Consider the following 24,790-nt stretch of genomic DNA (forward strand, 5'->3'; position numbering starts at 1 on the left):
AATAAAACTTTACCTGCTGATATGTATGTAGGTTGCTGCTATATTATGAAGATTTTCTGCTTGTGCTGCTCAGTTATGAAGGCAAAGCTTGTAACACAAATTTGCTTATATTGAGGCATGGTGTTTTCAGCCTTTTGGGAATATGACTTTGGAATTTCCAGTTTGGAAAAGACAAGTGATCAACACTGATTCACAGAAAAATGAATGCTCCTTAGTAGGAAGTAATGCTACTTAATAATGTCTCACCAGGTTTTGTTGTATTGATGCTGTGCAAGCTGTTATTTCATGTTTAAAGGTACTGGAATCCAACCCACTGTTACAATTCAGAAGGGCAGGATTTATCTAGGTATGACTTCTATGCTTTAGCACAGTAGCTTCATCAATAAGACAAATCACCCTTCAAAGGTGCCTTTCCTACCCCTCTTAGCCACCCATCTTTAGCATCCTGTAGTAGTGTCTCTTTCTTTCTTTCCTTTGACTAATAGGAGTCTGTTACCCTTTAAATGGCTAACTAAATGGCATTGAAATCAGGTAAGATTAATCTTACTGTAAGAATTGTTATCAGCTTGTATTAATGTATGCATGCTAATTACACAGTATGAAATTCTTATAAATATGGTAGTAACCATTTTTTTCAGATGAAGTGATCCTCATGTCATGACTATTAGTCTAGTTTATGATGATACAGTAGAAAGAAGTTTAATTTCTCAATCTAATGACTAATGTTTTTAAGAATGCTGTGTTTGTGAAAAGTTCTATTTTGTTGAAGTTACTCTGTGTGTGTGAAAGTTTAGGGTTTGTTTTAGGGCTTTTGATAAAAATCTGAACATACTTTGTTTTCATAAAACATTCCTATATGACATAAAATACCTTTTCTAATAAGTAGTCATATACGCTTTCACATGTCACAGAGGGGGTTTCATTGTCAATGCAGGAAAGCTGGTTACAGGAGTGAAGTGGTTTAATTTGTTTGTTTAGCTGAACTCAGTGTCTCCAAATCCTGTGTAACTGATTGTAAGAGGTAACAGCTATCATTTCAGCTAGGCAGGAGGTGGGAAATGGAAGCAAGAGAGTAACTTTTCTCTGGTCATGTTGTAATGTAATTTGTTGTTTTTTCCCCCTTTATCAGTTCTTGAAACCTAATTAGTAGTTTTCTGTTCTGCAACCAGTATGAAAATAACACATTTTGTTGTTCAGCTTCACATGGGCTTATATTGTAATAACTTGTAAATGTATGTAGACAAATATATTTGTAATAATGAAAACATTCATGAGACTTAAGGTGGTCTTGGCTGGTATGTTGGAAGAATCAGTAAAGCAAATATCTTCAAAATAGATCTGGCAAAATGTCAGTGCATTTAATTTTTTTTTCTTGTTCTTAAACAGGAACATTTTTGGAAATGTTCTTGTTTTTCTGTGAGCCCAATTTCAAAGGGTATCGAGAGGAGAATCTCAAATTTTGTGAGGAATGCAGCTTTCACACAATATTTCAGATACCTGTCTTTTTGCATTATGCGATAGCCCAGCTTAATAAAAAGTCTTATACTAGTTCTTAATGTTAGTTTCTTTCCATTGATGCCAAAACAGATAAATAATACCTCATTCCTTTTTTTCTCAATAAAATATGCCTCCTCCAAAATTTCTAATGAGATAGTGTAGCAAGACACATAGCTTTCAAAAATACTTGTTTCTTAAAGGCGTCAGTTTTGACCATAAGTAACAATACTACTGCTAGCAACCCCCAAACTTCTTTGCAAGAGGTTGGCCTCAGTGTTGTGGCTGTTTTCTAGCAAGGGCAAGCAATAGGGTGGCTACCAGGTGCCACACTGATCATTTAGGCTTTGAACCTTTTCCTCTGTATTTTCTCCCTGATTACTGTTATCCCAGAGAAGAGCTTTGTCAACAGATAAATGTTCTTCTATTATGAGCAAGAAGACAGGCAGATTAAGGAAAGCAACTTGACTTCTAACATTGCTCCTCACTGCCCCAGAACAGTGCAAATATGGGATGCACTCACACACTTGGGCTGGAGGCGTGGGCAGCAGCCCGCTTTCAGATTCTCTCCTGTAAAGCCCAGATCAGGAAGTGAGCATAAACAAGGGAAGTAAAATGGTGGAAGGAAAGAGAGTAGGAAAAAAAGGGATTGAGACAGAAGCCAGCAGCATGAGATAAAAATTGGGCAGGGCAAACCATTGTAAAGCTGGGACTGGTATGAGGCTTCAAAACTGGAAATTTGCCAGTAAGCACCAATGGTGAATAAGAAGGGTCTACCAAGCAAAGCTGAGAATAGGGATCATGCACCTGAGAAGCTATTGGTCTTTCTCAGAAGTAACAACCGTTTCTCAGATTTTTACCACTTTCAATTGACCCATAGCCAGGACTGCAATTAAGCTTCAATATATTTTATAAAAAATAGTACTTGGTTTACTTTCACATAAATGAAGAGATACAATTGCACAATGGTGGTTACAATGGTAGAAATACATACTGTCAATAAAATGTTTGCAAGAGATTTAAAAACATACTGTACAGCACCACATCTGAAATTGGGTGATGGCAAAATGAATCATACTCCATGTCCAAATAAATTAAATTCCTAAATCTTCCTTTTGGAATAAATAACAAAAAAAAAATACAATGTGCAATATGTCTGACACTACCAAAATATTTCCTGAAGTTAGGCAATAGATTAAAAACAAAAATGAGGTAAAAAAAGACATTCATGCATTTAAGCCACCATTAGTCTCTGACTCTAAAATAAGGCAGATCATAATCTTTTAAAAACTGTCCTTAGCCACTTAAATCCTCCTTAGTGCTTTTCAACACAAGGTCTTGACAGACCTTGTAGAATCAAGAGTTTAGATGCTTTTATTTCCAACAGGTCATTTTTGACAGGCTCAGCTGTATTTGAAATGCATTACATGGTAGAAAATGTTTCTTTTCTGTAATGAAAAAAGAAATGTAAATTAAAAGGAACTGAGAGAAATGGATGCTCTTAGAGTTTATCACAAATGACACTGCTTTGAGGGAGGGAGGTCAGGGAAAGGGAAGGGAAAGAAAATTATGTGTCATCTTCAGTTTTAATGACGTGGAAAAGGGTGACGTTAAACAGGACTTGATGTCCATTATTCCAGGCATAGAGAGCTCTATCTCTTGCATTGTAGTCAAGCATGGATATATGAAAATACTGATTATGGAAAGGAATGTCTGTATACTCGTAAGTGGAGGTTTTTGTGGAATAAGAATAGTAGACCTTGGCTCCTGTTAAGTGAGAGTTAGTAACATACAAGGTGCCACAGATCATGAAGGATTCTCCAGCACTTCTCTTTGGGTAGCCTGTGCTCCAGCTCTTCAGCACCTCCAGTGTATCCTGGTTTAACTGGCTGATGACAATGTTGCCTGCATTCTGGTTGGTGGCATACACAGCCCATAGCCCAATTTCATCTGCCATCAGGTCAATATCAGAAAAGCCACCCCAGGTGTAAGGGTAGACATTGTGAAAGCCAGCATACTCAAGACTACGCTGTGCGAGCACCCGCCCACTGTCAAAGCTGTATTTGATGATGATGTTGCTCTGATACTTGTTGAAATAGAGGGAGCCATTGTAGACAACATGGTTGGTTCCTGCCCATTTGAATGGAAGGTTGTATGTCCTTGATTCAGCCCCACTGACAAAGTCTGCAATTGATTTATATTCACGGACAATTTTATTGTTAGTGTAACTATCCATGTACCAGACCTGGAAAGAAAACAAAGATTGGGAGTAAACACCTGGAACACAATCCATGGTACATGATCATGATATGGCTTGATGGATACATTGCAGAAAAAGAAGCAAAAAAGGTTTTAAGTGTGCAGCAGGCTATCGAAGTACAATATTGCCCACATTCCTGTTACAAAAGCATGAGGAACTCCTGAATTTCTGAATCAAAACTTACCTATACAGGTGAACTCTCAAGAAGACTGTTACTAACGACAGTGTCTGCATTTTCAGAGAAATTTAATTTTGGTTTATTCAGTGTTTGGGTCTCTGCTACATGGGGCTTGTTCAAAGATATTCCCAGAGACTAATAATCAAAGAGAGAGATGGGAAATGGCATGTGAGCTAAGCTTGGATTTATGCTTAGGAATAAATTTGGTTGAATTGTCTTCAGCTGAACCTCTAATTGGTGAAAAATAGTGTATTAGTAAAGAAACTAAATACAATAGCAATGAAACCAATAAAGTTTAGGAACCATTTTTTCCCCTTAGAACAAAAGAAAACAAAATCAATTTTTTTTTTAATGTTCTGTATGCCAACTTCCATTCCCCCATTTTTTCCTTCATGCATTTTGCCTTTTTTTTCCTTTTAGTTTGTCAGGGGACAAATCAAATCCTCACTAACAAAAGAACAGAATAGTTTCTGGAGATATTTTTTGTGCTGGTTTCAAAACTGGCATTAAGAAAATATTTATATAAACACCAGTTCAGCTCCCTATCTTCCTATTAGTTGAGATGCTGTGAGGGATATGGTTTGTTCTAATTTGCATGCACGCGGCTAGTCTTTGTGTTTCTTTAAGAGGGTGGCAGTGGGGGGAAAGTAGAGGCTGTCTGGGGAGGGGGTTGCAGGGCTGCAGGGTGTGCAGGGAGTGGGGCCACAGTGGGGAGCAGGTGCTGGTGGAGGCGAGGGGCCATGGCGATGGTTCTGGAGATGCCACTGGTGCTCTGAGGTGTCAGAAGAAAATTCCTCAGGACAAGATGGGGCTGAGCAAAGTTTGCTGCTCTCCTAAAGGTAATTGAGATTTCTGGGGCCAGTAGTAAACCTGCTTGGACACACCAGGCAGGGGTGAGCTGCATGCAAATCTTTAATTATTACCATTTGTATGTTGCCTTTTCTATTGCCTTTGTTTTTTTCTGTATTCAAAAAATTAACCTTGTGGGTCTCATACAAATGAAACCTAGTGTTTTGATGTCAAAAGTCCTGTGATGGAGAGAGCACCTCCTTAAAGCTGTGGCCAGTTTGAGATCCTATTGCAGATCCAAACAATAACATAACTTGGATCTGAGGCAGCAAATGGTCTGAATACAGCATATATGGGGCCTAATCCTGCAAATTTTGACTGCTGCATTATGGGTTATGCTCTTGGGTAAAAAGCATTGATGTTTGTGTTTTATTACTTGGATTCTTAACGACCCAAGCTCTATTAAATGTGGTAGGAAGAAAAAAAATTGTGTAGTCAGTTCAGACTGAAACAGTTGAAGGAAATGGCACAAAGGTGCTTAGCTAACTTTTGTCTTTCGATATTTTTGCCCAAACACTGTTGCTTTTTCTCTGAAGATGTTTAACAGTGAAAATGATGAAAGTAGAAGAAACATGCTTGTGAGTGTAACCTCCTAGGGGGATCTTTTTAAAGATTAAAATAAAGCAAGTAAAACTCCAGAAGGACACAAAGATATTCAGTGCCTTAACATACTCGGTTATTTTTCTCTGATGCTAATGGATCTGTCATCCAGGCTCCAAATCGGGTTCCGGATATCTTGACTGTAATGGGGCCTGTAATTTTCATCAATTTGCCACAAGCTGAAATTAGAAAAACAAACACATTAATGCAAATAATTACACAACTCTCCTTGACATCAGTCAGAGCACAAGACCAATTGCTCTAAACTAAATTGTGGCTCCAGGGGATTCAGGCTTATGTTGAAGATGGATTGTCATCTTCACCATACAAACTTTTCCATATCAAGCAGTAATATAAATATGTAGAAATATACAAATAGAAATTTATTTGTATATATATTTGTTTTTATATATTTTAATGCACAGTTATATTTTCTGGGCATAAAGAAAAATACAACCTAGTAAAATATCTTCTGAGCTGAAGTGAATAGCATTTAATAAGAAATGAAAAGAAGACATAACTCCCCCCCACACACACACTTTTGCCTTTAGAAAGTTCAGTGCAAGGCTAGGATTGATGGATGTTTCAGTTTTCCATTGACCAGGGTAACAAGGAGGTTAAGGGCAGACAGGAAGAAATGAGCTTGTATGCAAAACATATAGCTGTGAACAAATACCTGTGTCTGACTGCCCTGTGGTTACACACACGTAGCTGTTCCAGTACTAGGGGCCTGTCTGAAGCTAAGAAAGTGAATATGAGAATTATTCAGCAACCTTGGCTGTATTGGTTGGCTTCTAATCCATTAGGCTGTCTCATATTAGACTGTCTGGGAGGAAATAATGAAAGTCGATATGATCTTGGATGCTGACCTTCCTAACAATCAAAAAATCCATATTTTAGGGGACATTAATAACATACCTATTAGCAACAAGCCCCTGGTGGAATTCATATGTTTGCCAAGAGGCTTAATATCACACAGTGGTGTGTAGGTGATTAGGTGAAATAGCATGTTTTTGAAGAAAAGCTATTCCATAGGAATGTAAAAAGAAGTGACATATTAGGGTTTTTTTTCCATTTAAAAATAAGTGCTTCTCCGTGATACATGGTTGTGCTATATTGTAGAACCCCATCTATCTAGGAAATGTGGAAAACAAACTGTATGTGGTGTTGAGAGTGAATTTATTCAGTCCAAAAGAGAAGGTCACATCAAGCCTGGATTTTCTACTTTATGTAACCGGCAAGGAATGTATTGTGCAACCCTGTTTCAGTCAATTAGAAGGGGGTTAATGCTGTGGTGACAACTTGGGCTGCTCACAGGGATTTTGTTCACAGCCAGCGAAGTGGGGTGTAATGGAAATGAAGATAACTGAGTACACGCTGAGACTTCAGTGAGCAAGGTAGGCTGTGTCTGTTTTCTGGGTCAATTGAAAGGCATTATTATTTACATATCTCAATCTATGTACCTTACAATCTTTTGAAGATATTTTGGAATTTCCCATTTTAAAGAATCTTCTAGATTTTCTACAGTTGGTTATCATAGTACATAATTTTTTATTCTGGAATTTTTTGTAGATAGGCTGCTAGTATTTTGTGCTGACTGCTGTTTTTCTACAGCAATGAACTGCTATTAGCTTGGAAAGTAGAGGACTATACCCTATCAAGGCAAAGGCTTTTATTTTTAGGTGGTATGTTAGTAAATAGTCTCAGAAATGGGCATGAGGTAAACTCAAACCTTCAGAGGGGTTTAACTTGGAGTTTGGAATATTTAATTTGGAATAAAATTATCAGAGAACTAATAATGAGTAGAACAAAATCAGGAAAAATTAACTACTCCTGAACTGGTAGTTTTTAAGATAATTAATATGCAGTGAATGTACGAGTTAAAGGGTATACTAATCGCTGCCTTTAAAACACAGTATTCAAATAAGTAAGAAAACTAATAAGCAAAGAATTTGGAATTCTGAAACACTGGCCTGGGTAATGCTGTGTATTGGGGTAGGCATGGGAACGTGCATACTGTGAGCTGAATTTGCAAAACTATCTGCTGGCACAATGACTTCTGCTGAGGCCAGGCAGAGCAGCCACCCCACCAGGCAGTGTGAGCAGCCAGCGCTCAGCGAGTGGAGTCAGCGTACGGGGGCAGCGAGCCGGGTCCCACGGCCAGGGCAGGTGCGTGTGAACTCCCCGGCTTTCTCGCCAGCGTGTGTGTTAGTGGCTTGTGGCGAGCAGCATGGGCGCACATCCAGCTCGAGGCCCCGCATCTCCAGCAGAAGAGGTGTAAAAGTAGGGGGTGTGCTTGTAGGCCGTGCTGGCTGTTGTGGGGGGCGTGCGCACAGAACTCCGTGCGTGTTTGTGCGCGTGGTGCGCCGTGTGGGACTGGAGCTTTTTGATTCTAGCTAGAGAAAGGTGTTCAGAAATTCGTAGGTTTATTAATGTTTCTTAAGTGTCTAGTACTGTCGTTTGTCTTTTGTATTACTTGTATTGATCCTGAATGTATAGTTCACCGATTGCCAGTTAATTACATGTCGTCAATAATTAATAAACCTCGTCAGTTTTGATTTGGTTTAAACTATATGAACTGAGCTGCTTTCCCCTGTCACAGGAGTCAGATGCTTTTAGAGAATGATCTTTCAAACTGTATTGAGATACTGTTCAATGTGAAAAAAGAGATGACATTGTATTTCAGCCACTAAATGATCAGCAGTTTGAGTCAGGGTATATTTATGTGATTAAATTTTTATTCCCAGATACAATGCAGTGATCAAGAAAGGAGAGTTGCTATATAGCTGGGGGGCAACTGACTCAAAAAGTGACAAAACTCTTTTCAGCATACCAAAACAGAGCATCTTGTAAGAGGCATGAAGATTTTTTTTTTCTCCTGCCCTCCAGTATGTCCCATCTTTTCTTTTCCTTGTTCACTAAACAGAAACCCATAAATACCTATTTGTGATATAACTTGATGGAACTGGTATTTAAAACTAAGGAGTAATACTACAAGTATTTTTTCCACATATGGTAAGCCATTCCCATTGTAGTGATAATTCACATCCCAGCAGCAGGTTTCTGCTGTAAAACTCAGCAGTACCTGAGGTCTGTTGGCCTACTTGCTGACAGCATGGGCAGTAAGAAGGAAGTAGCAGAGCTGTCAGTGCCCACTGTAATTCATTTCACACTTTATTCTGTCAAACCTTCAGACAGTCCTCTAATGCAGTGTTTCCAATATTTGATTGGAAGTTAAGAGAATCAAGTGAATGCAATTAAGAAAACAGTAAAACTAACTTTTCATTCTTCAAGAGACAGGTGTCATTGTTTTCCCCAGTTCTGTCTTTTGGAGCCCTATCTTCAAATATGTCTACCCATTCATTACAGCGGACCTATATAAATTGGCAGAATTGGGATCATTTATGTTTTGTTCATTATAAAGTAGCAAGCGTGCTGTCTGTGCTGAAGTATTATTGACTTACTAATACAATTAAATAATTTACTCCAGATGAATACCACAGCATTTTGATGACGTTACTACAATATGCAGTTTATCAATCTAACACTGAAATAATTAGCATTACTGACTTTATAAAGATAATTCCCTTATAGATTGCCCAAGCCTGATCTTGCATTTGATACAGAACTTAAATGAATGACAACTCTTTCAAGAGTGAAGCTCAATATAAAGTTTAACAGTTCACTGACAAAGCAAGGTGAGTTTTCTGTGTGGTTGTAAGCACTTCCAACTCTGCATTCTGTGCAAGAAATTTTACTCACTCCTCCACCAGAATTGGAGACAGCTGCTTCTTTTCTTCTTAAGTGTAAAATGTGTTGACCTAATCCCAGCCTATATTCTTAGCTGCAGAATGAACCTTATAATTGTTTGTGTGGCTATATTAAAATTGATCTGTCATGCTGAGGTTTCTTGCTAGGGAATGGTGATACTAATATACTGAAAGGCAGGATCATTTGCTTAACACTTTTGTGGCATGGCAAGTTTGGGAGTCTGAAATTAAGAAGATTCCATTACTTTCCAGTTGAGACTTTTGTTTAGCCCATTTTATATGCAGGGAAATAGAATATAGACAAATGTCATGTGAAATGGGAAACACTTCTGGGCTATGAATTTTCCATAGCAGTGAGGTAGCTGAGGATTAAAACTGGCCTATGCTTTTTTTTTAACATGGCCAAAACCTTGTTTTTTTCTTTTTCTTTTTCTTTTTCTTTTTTTTTTTTTTTTTTTCTGGCAGAAGGGAACATATGAGGATGTGGAAATAACTCTTGTGATGGTGGGAAGGCTTTTTTTTACTGGTTGAAAAGTTTTGGTTTATAGCAAACCTCTGCTTTTTAATTCTGTGACAACAGAAGGACCAGATGCTAGTGAGAAGGTAGTTCAAATACATCTCCATACTAGCAAATGTCAGGAAGTTCAGGAACACCAAGGAAAAAAAAAAGCTATTTCTAGGCATTTTTTCCACCACGAAGAGGTTCAGATGGGGTTACACAGAAGAAGAGTGGGATTTTTAGAAGCACTCAGTCTCTTTCCCTTGACTTTGAAAGAACCAGCTGCCTACATTAGAAAATCCCAACCATAACTGATTGTGGTAACTGAAAAATCAAACCTCTGAGTGTTTATCCATCCTAAATTGAACTGTACAAGGAACATCATATCATGCACAATCTGGGTGTTTTTTATGGCTTGATTCATCTCTTGTAACAGTTTTGTACTGTGGACTCCAGCAAGTCTGTCTGTGATTTCCTGTATTTAATTATATTAAGGAAGAAGTTGAGCACGAAGTGACCATTAAAAAACAAAGTAGATGTACTACTCCTGTGGGCTGGGAAAGCCTATGGGGCAGAACGCATCTGAAAAGCTGCTCCGAAGTGAGCAAATATCAGGAGAAGGTTGTGATAGACCAATTGGACAGGAGCTGTTTTGAAGTTAGCTAGGAATAGGTAGTTGATAGTCCCAGTCTCTGTGATGCAAATGAATATTGATAGCTGCTATATATACCAAGTGAGTGTATGATTTATAGAAGGACTTGCAAGGGAAAAAAAATCAAAACATTATCTCGAAGTGTTCATAAGCATCATTATTCTATTTATTGTTGGTAATAAACGGGAAAATGAAGTGAATATTTTTTTCAGTGGTTGCACGGATTACTTCCAAGTGTTTTACTACAGGCACTTTTCTGCTTATGGTAAAATTTGTCATAACATTTTAATGTGAGGAAATGAAGAATTAGTTCTTACTTAATGGGTGTATGTCTGTTGTCCTGCATACTACAAATCCAGGAAGCACTATAGTCTAGTTATTAGAGCTTGCTGAGAGGAAGCCTCTGGATTCTTCTGCACGTGTGCAATGACTTGCCATGTAATCTTTGGGAAAGTCATTTATCCTCCTGGGCTGCTTGTTCCTTTGTCTACAAAATGAGGATAACAATATATATTTCTATTGCATAGCTTCGTACTGAATGATATTTGTAAAGTTCTTCAAATCCCAAAGGGAAGGATGCTTTGGAAGTACAAGTACCAATGCAATCAGTAAAGTAATCTCATGCCTGCACTAATACCTCTTCTGCCACTGATGTAACAGCATTTCTTTGGATACATGGAATACTCTACTTTTGAACTTCTAGCAAAAAATGTTACTGTAAAATATTGTTTAGATTCTACTTTATAATCAGATGTAGCTACAAATGAATCCAATGTGTATCTACTCTAATTATTTCTTCATATTTCATAAGCAACATTTGACAAAGTATTGGCTTCTATGAATGCTACCCATACAATTTTTTTCCAACTTCATAAACACATTATGACAAGAATAGGAGGGTGTGAGAGACTGAAAGAGTTAATGTCCCAAACATTGTGGTGGGGCAAGTTCTGCTTAAAGACAGACCCTGCACAGCAAGGAACCAAGGTGAAAAGCCCATCAGCTCAGACATCAGCAACAGGAGGGGGAGGGCGTGCTGGAGGGTGCGCAGCTCCCTGTTCTGATGAGCTGTTCTGATACAAAGATCAAACAATGGCCACGTCTGCAGGGAAGGAGAAGTTACTCCACAAACGACCCCCAAGCCCAAAGGCTCACAAACTGTTCATTAACCTGAGGAGTTCGGGTGTCTGCCCGAAGGAGGGGCAAGGATGATAAAAGGACACAAACCAAAGCCCCGGGTGCACAAGCCCACCGGGACTGGAGCCCTCGGCTGACTGAACCAACGCTGGACCCAGGACTGGTGAAATCTTTCTCTCTCTCTGTCTTCTTCTCTCTTTCCTTTTCCATTCCCACAATCCCTACACCTCATCCCTTTAAGACATAAAACTGTTGACCAAGACTGGGACTAAGAGTGGATCCAGCTGCCCCTGGGCCCTTCTCTGATGAGGAGTCTGGAAAGCAAGGGGGTCTGCTCTGAATCTCATGACTCAATGGGAGGGATCTCCTTATTCCCTGAATTGATGTATATGGTTACCCTGGGTTACACAGTTTACAGAAGCAGTCCTATGCCAATTCCTGTTGTGAGAAACCCTGCCACCTACTACAATGCCTCCCCAGTTCAGTTTGCTTCTGTCATGAATAAAATCTTTTAACTGATTGTTTGGTGTTGTTTCACCTTAATTTAGCCTGAGGGAATTTTGAATTAAACACGACTCCCTGGTCTGTCCGGTCTGGGTCATGACAGAGGGTCCCAAGCATCCTGGGCAACCTGCATTCTCTTATAAATGCACGTGCCTTACATGACTGCCAGCAAAGGACCCATACATGCATAAGTATATGTGAATTTGTGGTGCTTGCAATCATATGCATTCTATTCCCATGTGTTTAACTGGATGCACCCTTTTAAAGTTTTGTGGACAAATTTCTCAGCAGCTTCAGCCTGAATTGTCTCTTATTTCAAAGAGAAGGAGGAAGTTTCAGTCATCACAACTGCTGTGGTAATCATTAAACCTCAGTGGGAGTAAGATAACTGCTTACTGTAAGTTAATGAGTATTGAAAGTGTTGCTAGTGCAGATGGAAGATCCCTTTTAAGTGGCCAGGACAATATAAATAATGCATTATATTGCTGAAAAACACCTGCTAGGGAGAAGAATAAAAAACAGCTATTATTACACACACTGGTTAGATAATTATATTGTGAAATGTAACAAAATCTGTGAAGAGTCAAGCCAGATTCTGTGGCACATTGGGGCCAGTCTGCCTTCTGTGGCCATAGGCTTCTGGCCATCAGATTGGCATGGACGGTCACAGCTGGATCATCTCCAGTGTGGTGAATGTGGCTGGGGAGAAGATGTAAGCATGAAAGCTGTTTTTCCTTTATGCTTGTTGATCTGAACACACAGCACCACTTTCAGGAGTTACTCACAGTAAGCTTAACCGAAACTGTTTTTGCTTTAAAAGCCACACAGGGGTAGGCCAGAAATATAGCCAGTCCATTAGTAGGCAAGCATAAAAATCATTTAACCATCTAAGACCAGGGAATAATGCCAATAAGGATGAATAAAGCTGCATTAGATCTTGAGAAGGCCAAACTCCTTTTAATAATGGATGTGCTTAATAATCTATTTCATACAAAAATTTTCTCTCTATTGTTAATGTACATAATTTTAATAGTGTTTGTTTTGTTTTTTTTTTTTACATTAGTACATCAAGAGAAATAGAATGTGTTGCAGGAATTCAGGATAGATAGGAGCGGAAATGTGGATGAAAAATAGGGAAATAACCCCTGTGAATACACCGAGTCATTCTGATATATAAAATGTATCTTATACTGCAGTCACTTCACTAATCAATGTTACAAGAGTATGCCATAAAAGCAAAGAAAAACAAGATCCTTGTTAAAGATAAGTTGATGATCTTTTGGTGTCTAACAAACTTACTGGAACACTCACTATCAGAAAATACTGTCTATTTATATGAATTTTCTTGCTTGCTGTGGTATTGCAATGCAGCCATTTTCTCCTGACTGCCTCCTGTCAATGCAGTAATGTGCTATTATGTGTGTGTACTGAGGGGAAAACAGGATCATAAGAAATTTCTGTTTGAAGAAGTCTTTAATGTATTTTAGCCCAACATCACTGTGTTATTTCTAGCGTAAAATAAAGAAATTGAAAATAAATAATTTAAGGGGCTAACCTAACCTAGATTTTTCTCATTCCATCGCCTCACAAAAATGAAGAGGCACTGCTTGTTGAGTTAGTAACATATTTCATGTCGTGTGTAGCATTTAAAAGTAAACATCCCACACCTGATAACTAAGATACTGACTATAGGACTGAAACCTGGAATTTCTAGTTTATTCATGTTCAGTGTTAACTTACCAAGTGTTTATTTCTCATAGAGGGGCTGGAATGTTAGCTGTAGCAATCCAGATTGCAACAGTGATCCATTCAGGAGTCTCAGAATGCATGGATAAGTTGGGGAGAAGGGAGACTGCATTGTGATTGTAAAACAGGTAGGTACTAATTATCCCTCTTTGGGTAATGGAAGTTAAGGCTGACACTTCATAATGATACTTCAGGCTTTTAGTTTTGGTAGCTGATACTGACCTAGTGCTGATTTTCAGAGGTGCTCAACATTTGAATTTTTTTAACTAAAGCCAGCATGTAAGCACCCAAGATGGAGGCTGCCTGATTTAAATCTAGTGTAGTGCTCACAATGGATTGTTGCTATGCTTCCTACAAAAATCATGCTTTGTTCACTTAAATTAGGTGTAATGCTTAATTATGTTGTATTGCAAATTGGAGAATGGCACAACTCTCTTAATGCTAATATTACAGGTCTAAAGACAGTACAGTCAGAGTGGCCTCTCAGGTGTCATAGCAAGATGACAAGGTTGTGATGCAGACATCTCAGAACTGATTCTAGTCTATTTCTCACTAAATTTTTTTTCACACTGACATCCTAAAGATGACCCAAGTAGCAATGCCTGTCTGACGTTTTTCAAAAGAATATTTGTAGCTCTCCAACCACTTGTAAATCTCTTAGATTTTAAAGTTGCTGTCTGTTATAATTTTCCATCTTAATTCCTTCTGTATGCAGTAGGGCAGATCATGACACAATATACACTGGTGCAAATTTAGAATGTTATGACTGACCTTAGGTTGAGTAACTCTTGACTTTTATTAGGGTAGCACAGATCAGAATTTAACGCAGTCTTTCATCAAACAAGAAAAAAGAAAACTTTATCTTTCTATAGAGAGACAACTAACAATATACAGCCAAGAGACCAAATTTGCCATTAAATTGTTAACTTACTGAGCTTTTTCATGCAGTCTCGAAGCCTGGTTTCTAAACTGAGTACGCGCTGGTGTAGTTCCTCATAGTCATAAGCACCAATTTCTTCCTGAATCCCAGTGAGGACAGTAGACAGATTCCTAATTTCCTCCTTGAACTGCGTGATTAATTTGGCATCAGTTTTGTATTGTTCCAGAACTGGGATCAGTGGCAGGAGCTCATCCATCTTTTCTTTCAACTCCTGTTAAAGGCAATCGAATGTGTATTAGAGCAGTTTAAAGGAGTTCAATCCCCTAATTCGCTTTAATGTAATATTTATGCCTGATTATTAAAATGACTTGAAAATGATTATTGATTTTAGTTACAGATCTATTATTAGTGTATTGTGAAAGACTTAGAAACCCCAGACTTAATGGTAGTAAGCAGTAGATAAAATGCATGAGAATAGTTTTTCTACTGAAAGTACACAATTACCTTCCAGTGATCTGAACCAAACCTGCTGAAGGTCTGACTTTCCATCCAGAAGATATAAACCTCTGCTAAGTGCGTCTTTCTTGAGAGAAGGTGATTAGGCCTGAACACACAGTGATGTTCAAGGAGGTCATACCTGTTTTACAGTGCTGCCATTGTGGGTGAGCTGCTAATTTCTATTTCACTCCTTAGAAATACTGAATTCATTTTTTTTCCTCAATGGCTGTTGAACACTGTTTAGTTCTGTTCTAGCCACAGTGATATATACCTCTTTCTTCTGAAGTAAAAAAATCCATGGTTCTTAACTGCGCTTTGTATTTGTTATTCTGCTACATCACTAGGCTAAAATAAAATAAGGCTCCACTTTGGAATCTTGGATCGCCTCTTTCTCAGACTTTTGCCAAGTCTCATACTTTGAGAATTTGTCTGAATTTGGCTGCTCATCGTTCATTTCTTAATTACTCTTCTAAATGCACTTATCATAGGGACTTTACTAAATTTAAACTAATTGTTTGAGGTTGTTTTTTGTTTGTTTATTATTTTGTAGAAAACCTCAAAGAATCCTTGCAGTCAAAAGGTTTTGCTTTACTGAAAAGCAGACGGGTTTGTTCCTGATGTATCATCTGTATATAGAGATTTGCATATCTTTTTATAACTTGAGGAAACAGCAGGACTTCCATGAGCAAATGCCAGAGGGAAATGAGGAGATGCAAGCCTGGACAAAACAGAGCAAAGGATGGAAATAAAGATTTGTTAGGTACTAGCATTAGGTGGTAATAGAGATTGGGAACAGATGAGGACACAGGGAGAGGCTATTGAAGTGGTTAAAAAATAAGTTCTAAAGAATAGCTGGAGTAGTCAGCAGGTTGAAAGGGAAAGCAGAAGAGAACTAAATGGAAGCCCAAGCACAAGAAAGAGGTGCAGAAGGAAATGTGGTTAGAGGTTAGTGTAGTCACTGAGGTGTGAGAAGACATGCATGTATAGTTTGTTACGTCACTTGTATTAAAGGATGCAATAAACAGGGTAGGACATTTCCAAAATAAATAACATGATGATGCCAAATGCATTTTTGCTAAGGAGATGTGAAGGAAGCTGATAGGCAGGGTCAGCATTTGAGCTGCTTGAAGATCTACCTCTGAATTTTTGCCTCTCAAACATGTTCTAAGACAGCTTGAGAGTTCTGCAGTATCTCTTCATCACCTAGCTAATATATCTGTACTGTTTTAACAGTTGCTTTCATATTGGAATTACTATTTACTCAAAATAAAGACTCATGTATTGTTAGGAGGTATATTTTGCACATAGGTCATCTTAATAGCTAGAAAATTGCATTTTAAATTATAAGCAGATATATCATTATAAAGGGACTTGAGAGTATTGGGAGTTCTATTGGTTCTGTTCTCAAGGGGTCTTCCAATTACATCATAGTAGCAGAATTACTGAAATGTACAGAAAGAAGTGGAGAGTCTTTTTGTCTACAGTAAAAACTATTTTTATTTGACTGTTTTTAATAAAAACTTAACTCGAGCCTACTTTATACCTGTTAAACTGAATAGTTATTTTTTCCTTGATGACAAGGAGAGTAGACATAGAAAGCAGAGCTCCCGAAGACAATTTTTTGTTACTTCATTTTGAAATTATGAACTTGGTCTTTGGTTCTGTGGGGCAGTGAGCCGCCAAATGTCATGGGTAAACCATGGTGGAAAAAATGCAAAGCTTGCAAAAACTCAGGAAGACAAAACGTGTTTAAGAGAATTACTGAAGGTAACTTATTCCTGGTAGCATTTATGCCAGATGAGATATCATTTGAGCAAACTGCTGGAACTTTTTGAGGCAATCAGGTATCTCTTGACTGGCATAAATGCTAATTTGACCGAAGCATGACTATATGCTCAAGTGTGATCTGGATCAAATGTGTACTCTTTGGTTCTCATCAACATGGAACCACAGCATTAGAATATCTCGCTTCAGTAAATGATATTAAGATGTTTTTCGTATTTTCATGATAAAGAAAATAATTTTATTGGTTTCTGCTGACAGTCCTAGCTTGTTGCTATGATGAGTGGTACAAGAACTAATTTGTATTGCAACAGAGATGGGTGGTAGACATATTCTGGCACTTTGTGCCTGCTGATATAAGGGGTTATGCCATATCCAGAACGAGTTTCTTTGTCTCAGGAAAGATAAAGCACTGGAATTTTAGTAGATCAAATTTCAGAAAGCCAGCAGCATATTGTATTATGTTGACCTTTTAAATTACCTATAACTTGATTGGCTGGAAATCTGTTTTAAAATCCTGGCAAACTGTCAAACTGAAGTTAAATCACTGGCCAATACAAATACCGAATATTTAAAAGGTTAGGGTACTGCAGAAATCTGCTACCTTTGACATCATGTATCAAACATTCAAATGTTGATATTTTGTTCCCAAGGCAAACTATAATAAGAATACACAATATATAATGGCATTATACAAATGTGTTGTTGTTGTAGCAATGAGTGATGAAGGGAAAAAAAGTGGAAATGTTTCTTACTACCTGAAAATAACTGGAAGTATGTACTCAAACTCTAATCTACACTAAGAATGATGACATAAATAAAGTTTGGTAGTCAGATCATTAGCGTACTTAATTCCTGATATTATTAAGACCCATTGGATATTCAGTGTCTCTGAAAAATAAAGTAGACCCCTTAGCTATGTAATTGTTTAGGTATCTAACTTTAGCAGCAGTTAGAAATTTAAGTCCATTTTACATGAACTTTCATAAACACTTTAAAAATATATATTTGGTTAACATAATGTAATCCTCAGAATGTATTTTCTAGATCCTATTTTGCTGTCTTGCAGTCTTGAAATATCAGTTTATCAGACTTGATATTTAAAGAACTTAAACATGCTCTGGTAACATTTTTTCCTTAAGAGTACTTCAGATAGTTTTTTCAGAATACACAATGCTATTTTGTGATCTCTTCAACCCTCCTTCCTCACAAAGGATTGGCTTGTGGTTTTTGTTGTCATTAAAATTCCTTAGAAGTCTTTTTTTGATCACACAAATGTGACTGGGAATGATTGCCCTCCTCCCCATCCCAAATTCAAAATAGCAAACCTTCAGACATGAAATTAGATCTTAATTGTACTGGATAAAAAGTACAACAACCTGATTTATTATAGGCTTTCTTCCTTTCAACTGCAGTAAATGTCACGCAACAGTAAAAGTGCAGAACTCTCTAGTTGCTTGCCATTAATTCCATCAGATCTTCCCATTTTTCACTGGAGCTTGAATGAATATAAATTTCTCAGTATGATATACACATTGATACAGAAAAACCAGGAATCTGTTTATAGTGACATTTCTCTAATGACTTAATAATTAATAGTTACTCCCTCTCACAATTAAATTGAACAGAGCAAAAGATTATCATCATAAAGGAAGATTTATTATGCTTTTCTTTTTAATGCTGCTCTTGTATGAGCATTTCAAGCTGAGATCTTAGCAGTCCATGCATTGCTGCTTAGTACATTGCTTCCAGCAGGCTTTCAAAGTTATTGTTAAAATAAAACCTACCTGAAAATGCTTTGTCATTAATGTCTTCCGATCATCTTCAATTTGCCGAAACTTGGCCTTCAGCCCTTTCATTTGTGTTTCCATTTTTAAAACGTACTGGAAATCCCTCTGAGTCCGTAGATTTAAAACTTCAATAGATTGGGACATATTCTGAACCTGTTAAAGAAGAACACTCTCTAAATGCACTTTTTGTTGCTCTACTTTTTTTTCCTAGTTATATAGTTAAATGTCAGGCAATAAAATGTGCTTATGTCAATGCTTTAGTTATGAGTCATTTATACCACGGTATAGTTTTAAATTCCATAATTGCATGACAGTACAAAAATTTGGAAACAGGGCTAACAGAGGACTATCAGCAGCAAGACCTTGAAGCCATTAAATGATTTGGACTAGCTTTGAGGTAAAGAGAGAGATCCTTTCAGCACCATTATCAATGGGTTCAAAAAAGGCTGTTAAGCAGTAGAGTCTACCTTGACACTTGTAGTAGATGCTGACTGTTCTTCAGGTTGTGCTGTATAGCACATGTTTTCTCCCAAGAACTTCAGAAGGGACAGGGCTGAGATTTGGAGATTTTGGTTAGTGTGAACAGCACGATTTTTATTGCTTGTAGGCATTTATATAATAATTCAGTATAAGGAATTAATAAGACTATCCAAAGATAAGCTTGGGTGTGCCCATCATCATATAGGTGTTTGCTCATGATTTTGTAGGTAGATATAAAATTAGACATTTTATCCAATTGTCTCATTGGTAGAAAACCACATTTTTTCACAGATGAGAAGTAGTGAATGTTCAGGTAACTTTCGTAGAGCAAGTGACTTTGTAGCTAAAGCGAGCACTTTCACCACAATGAGGGAAGAATAACTGTCAACTAGAGTAAATTATACATATTTTTATATGTATATTGTTATACATTGTTATATACATTGTTTTATATATATATATATATGTTATACATTATATACAATATACATTGTTATAAAAGCAATGTTTTTGCCAGTCATAAAAATGACACATTTTGCAAGTGCAGTTATTCTATTTCAGCAAGTGTTTTGTTTTCCCAAAACATGAAAAAAAGTAGACTACTGTAAATGTATTAGGCACCATATTGAAGTTTTGGCTCAAGCAAAAAAAAAACCCCAAACCCCAAAACCTACCTTCCTCATAAAAGACAAACCTGGCAGTATTCCTGTTGTTTGCAAGAATATGCAATGTTTGAACTGATATTCATGTTTGAGACTAATACATTTTGACGTACAGAATGTGTGGATTCAGGAAATACTCTTAAAAATAGTATACTTTAGTTATTGCACAGTTCCCATTAGGAGTTCTTAGAAAGGATTTTTAATGAAAAAAAAGTAATGTTTCTTTTTTCTTTGCTTTCTAATTATTGAAAGCAGGTAAATAAAGTCCTTCAGGTCTTAGAAGAACTTTGAGTATTTCCATTTGGCAGAAGATGCATTCATGTAGAGGCTCTAATTGAATGACTGCATGGACTTTGTGAAGCAAAAATATGACATTACATACCCATAATTATGCAGTTCTAATCATAAGAAAATAGCTTTTAGAAACTGATGATTTAGGTTCTTTTCTGTGGCAGCTCAAAAACTGTTGAGATCTTAACACCACTCCAGCTCCCACCCCAAAAGAAAGTACGAATTTTTTACATTAATATTTTAGTGCTTGGAAAATATGCTAGAACAAAGACTCTGGGACCTGAAGTCTTTCCTCTGTTAAGTAAACAGACAGCCTGAGAGGAGGTAGTTCCTCCTCTGTGTGCTGGTTCATCAATGTCCTCTTCCTGCATCTCATGCTATGGGCTCTGTCACAACCTGGAACTAAGTCCCTGCTGAAGTTCATGGAGGTTTAGGGAGGGAAAATCTGTGGGGATCTGGCACTATATTAGCACTGGAGTGATTTTTCTATAGCTAGAAAAATACTGGAAATTGTATGCTAAAAAATGTATTTTTAAGTTTACATTTTATGTTGCTTTCTGCTGCTGTTCAAACACTCTCTCAGGCATCAGGTTCTGTACCACTAGCTGTGATACAATAAGTATAACCTTGGTTACTTATACAGGGAATACAGAACAATAGTTTCTGTTTTCATGGTTGCAGCATTTTTTCCATTGTTGTTGCAAAATAACACTTCACTGGTTTTACTATATATGCAATAGTGGATAATACTGGAAATAAGAATGGGATTTTTTGGGGAAAATTTGCACCGCCAGAAAATAAATAAATAGTACTATTTGAGGAAAGAACAAATGAAAGAAAATTAGAACTGTTTCTCTTATGTACAGCACGCTTTGCAGATGCTGTCATGTCTGTATCTTGTTATTTGTTGATAAGAGACAAGGAATGACCTTCAAGAGTCTCATATGATTGAAGCAGAAGCTGTAGTTTAAATCCCACAGCAACTAGCTAGTTTGAGGTAGAATTTGTAATTGTTTTTACACAGAAGAATCAGTTCTGTCTGTCTGTAAGGAAGAATTTTGGGAAGAGTGAACAAGACAGAAGATGCACCTTCAGTTTGCTAGATAAGTGGCTTGGGTTGGGAAAGGTGTGATATAAGAAAAATAGACAAATAATGATCAGTGGTGAGAACACAGGTAGGCGATGTACCCTGAAGAAATATTTTTATTAGATAACTTCAGAACTCCATTATATATATAGGGAAAGGAGTGGATTTCCATGGGAAGTTTAGTGATCAAAAGGAGGAATGTGTTGGCAAGACTTACCTTCTCTAGCAGTTGTCTGAGTTGCCTGCTTTTGGCATCTCTTGAACATAGGTTTTGTTCAGGTGCAACAACAGTGCAAATGCAACGGCCATCAGGATCCTGGGCAGAACTATAAACTTGCCATCCTTCCTTGGGGCTAATCTGAGTCTGTAACAACAAAATAATAAAAATAAAGGGAACTGAACTGATTTTTTTGTTGTTTGAAAAACCACTACCTCAGAATATTTTTTTTTGTTTATTTTTGCAGTATACGTTTGCAACGAGGTTCCTCCTAGTCAACATTTCTTACTCTCTTAACTAATTAGACTGGTGCTTTCACACAGTTTTGTCATATCTTACACCTTCATAATAGTTCTCCAGTCATATCCAGCACACACTGTTTCCAGGGTGGATGAGAACAGTTTTCTGCTTGTGATTCAGCACAACCTAGTTGATTTAATTCTTTGCAAAGGGATGTTACAGTTTTTCGTCAGCAGAGAACAAACATGTCCTTTCAGCCTGAATGACTTTTACTTTACACTAATGGAAACAACAAAGACATTAAAGCAGAAATATAAAACCTCAAAGAGATAGCACAGTGTATGTGACTCACGCCCTGGGAATTGGCTCAGAAGGTATTCGGGATGTGGGTTAGCAGGTTTGCTCTTAAAGATGCAGCACACAGAGAACTGTTTTCCATTGACTTCTACTGCACGCACACCAAAGGGAAAAGAGGCTTGCTGCAGGGTAGTACTGAAAAAGTGTCTGGTTAGTCTAGGTGAACGGGGGTCATGGCAAGCTTGACACAGTGCAATTAAGACATTGCACGTCCTTCACTGGGACAGAATAATTCTGGAAATTCCTAACCTGTTCTTTTTTACAGCAACCACAACCAAGAAAGAAAAGCAAAAAATCATGTTTGCTTGCAGAGCAGGCTAACAGTGTACTGCATTTAAAGTTTGTGTGATACCTTGTAAGACCAGGTATCTGTCTATTTAATAGGATGTATAGAAATACACAGCATAAGAATGAGGGAAAGTGATATAATTAGATGATTGAAAAGATCCAGGTGATGGAATTAAAAGTAATGAACAGAAGTAGTAATTTTTTTACTTTCTTTTTAAACTGTAGTTTAAAGTTAATATTATGCATTATTCTTTTCTAATAATATAGTACTGACTACTGAATTTCATAGTGCAGATGCGATTGAAGTAATTTTGGTCTGGACACAGCTAGAATCAATTACTAGTTATATTATAAAATTGTACTCAGTGTCAGCACAGAAAGCAATTATTTAAACTGGCAAGCTTTGATATAGATGCTTTACTGGCAGCTTAGTCCAGAATAAGTTGCAGAGTTCCTCACCTCAGAAGGGGTGCAGTATCTCTGTAGACTGAGGTTAGAAAAGAGCACAGACTTTTCACAACAATGGCTCTTCTGAAGAAGTCATTGAACAAAGCAGTGACCTCTTCTACTGCAGTTAATTGAAAGATCAAAATTCTATTGTTCCCCTGTTTGGCAAGGAAAAACAAACTGTCATAATGTAGATGGCTATAAAAAGAGTAATCTCAAAAAAAAGATGAAATTGCCTTAGAGTTTGCTAGAAAGGCATATCCAGAGTTCAGTGCTAAATTATACTGTCTCTACGGCATTCTCTTCACCTTAATTTTTAGGGCAAAGGGAATCTAGTTTAAGACATGGAGAACAATAAAACCTAAACAAAATTATATCTGCAGAGACAATTTAAATTGGTTTTGAGCAGCTACTAAAATTGTGAGCTTGAACAAGTGAAGTCTATTAAGGCTGGTAACTCTTGTGAAGTGTAAGCTCTACTCACTACAGTAGTTTCCATGACTCTCTGTAGAACTTATGCCCAGACAGTGTTGTCATGCAAGAGCAAGGAAACCAAATTTTTGTTGAAGTTCAGGAACACGTTCAGGAACCTGGAATTTGTGATTATAATTCCTTTAGGACAGAAATACTTAATATGAGTTTATGAAAAATTGTGATATTTGAGCCTTATACCTGCTACATTTAGATCGGTAGCAACTGGTTTTACTGCATTCAGGTAAGTTTTCTACAGTGGAGAATGTATGAGATACCAGGATCATGCACAGTCTATAGTAAAGCCATTATAATCCAGGCTGTGTTATCAAAGGTATTTATGTGTTCTAGTGATGTCATGAGTGCATGTCTTGGCTTTATCTAAGGGGAAAAAAAAAAATAAAAAGAAAAGAACCTTTATTGATTAACTTAGATATTTTCTTACAGAGTCTAACATATGGCTTGATTTTAAAAAGTAACTGCTAGTTGGGAAAATATTTCTCATAGTGAGAGACTGCCAGGCCCAATACAAGTGCATGGTTATTGGCGGTCCATGCATAAATAAGCACTCACATCGTACTCCTACAACTTAGGCTACAATTCTTTGTGGTATTCTGTGGTTCCCTGTATTTGGGCCATTAGAGTTCCTTCATCAATTAGGATGGGTCATATGAGTTATCACAGAGAAAAGCAAGCCCGTGTGTGTAGGTGCACTTTGCTTTTTTTTTTTTCCCTTCTGTTATTTTTGACATTTAATCCCTACCTCAAGCAGAAACTGCTGTGCCGTGCAGGGAAAGAGCTAGAAGGCATCAAAACCTTACAAAAGCTACTGAATCTACTCTTCAAATGCAGGCTTACTGCTGACAGGCCTTAGTAAACAAACAAGAAAAGAAATAACAAGCAGAGAACAGCAACGATAATAAATTATGCTAGTTCTTGAAAATCTGGGGAAAACAGAGGAGTCCCAACAAGACCAATATTAAGCATTGCCCTGGTAGGCTGCTGTGCTACAGACTCACTTCACTTACCTCCAAAAGATTTATTTTGTCATTTGCACTTTTATATATTCTGATAAAACTGTTAATAGTCACCTCCACTGTTACTAGTGACAGGGCAAATGGCAGTACAGTTGCTTAAATATAAACAGTATTTTTTCAGTTTGTCTTGCAATTTCAATCCTGGGTCCGGAACAGAGCTCAAAAGAAGAAGCCCTTTCCCTGACCCTACCTCCTTGTACAATTCTTCTAGCTGAAGGGAGTAAATTGGGAGGTTTTTTTTCTTTTTTTTCCTGGTACAATATACAAAATTTATGAGCTGTGTATGTGCTAGGAGAGAACTTCTGGAGAAGTGCATGTGCTGCACTGTTCACTGGACAAGCTGCCAGTGGATAACTCTTGATAGCAGTTAAAAACCAGTCAGTGATGACCTCGGTATTACTGAGCACCTGGGACATAAAGTCTCTCAGCCAACATCTAAAGTTTAGAGAACAGTAGCAGATTTGCAGTGCTTGGTTTTATGCAAAAAGAATCCCACATGATTGAAGTTCATTTTTTTTTTTACTTGGCAGATGTTGCCAAGCTCAGATACTCAGGTTTTTATGATTGTTTCCCC

At 37.5% G+C, this 24,790-nt stretch overlaps 1 protein-coding gene across 2 annotated transcripts in view; it reads right to left on the minus strand.

The window, feature by feature from the left end:
* Positions 1 to 2,354: 2,354 nt before the first annotated feature.
* The window catches only part of OLFM3 (olfactomedin 3), a 68,057-nt gene continuing 45,621 nt past the window's right edge, over positions 2,355 to 24,790 (minus strand). The window contains exons 2-6 of one of the 2 annotated variants that reach the window (XM_075038797.1): positions 21,377 to 21,523; positions 18,637 to 18,792; positions 14,621 to 14,840; positions 5,454 to 5,560; positions 2,355 to 3,739 (exon numbers count right to left, since the gene is read on the minus strand). In XM_075038797.1, the coding sequence (XP_074894898.1) occupies positions 3,062 to 3,739; positions 5,454 to 5,560; positions 14,621 to 14,840; positions 18,637 to 18,792; positions 21,377 to 21,523 (1,308 nt within the window). In that variant the 3' untranslated portion in view covers positions 2,355 to 3,061. The remainder of the gene's footprint in view (positions 3,740 to 5,453; positions 5,561 to 14,620; positions 14,841 to 18,636; positions 18,793 to 21,376; positions 21,524 to 24,790) is intronic. The other variant, XM_075038796.1, reaches the window with a different exon arrangement.

This window comes from Buteo buteo, chromosome 10 (genome assembly GCF_964188355.1).
Source record: "Buteo buteo chromosome 10, bButBut1.hap1.1, whole genome shotgun sequence".
In the NCBI taxonomy this organism is placed as follows: Eukaryota; Metazoa; Chordata; class Aves; order Accipitriformes; family Accipitridae; genus Buteo; species Buteo buteo.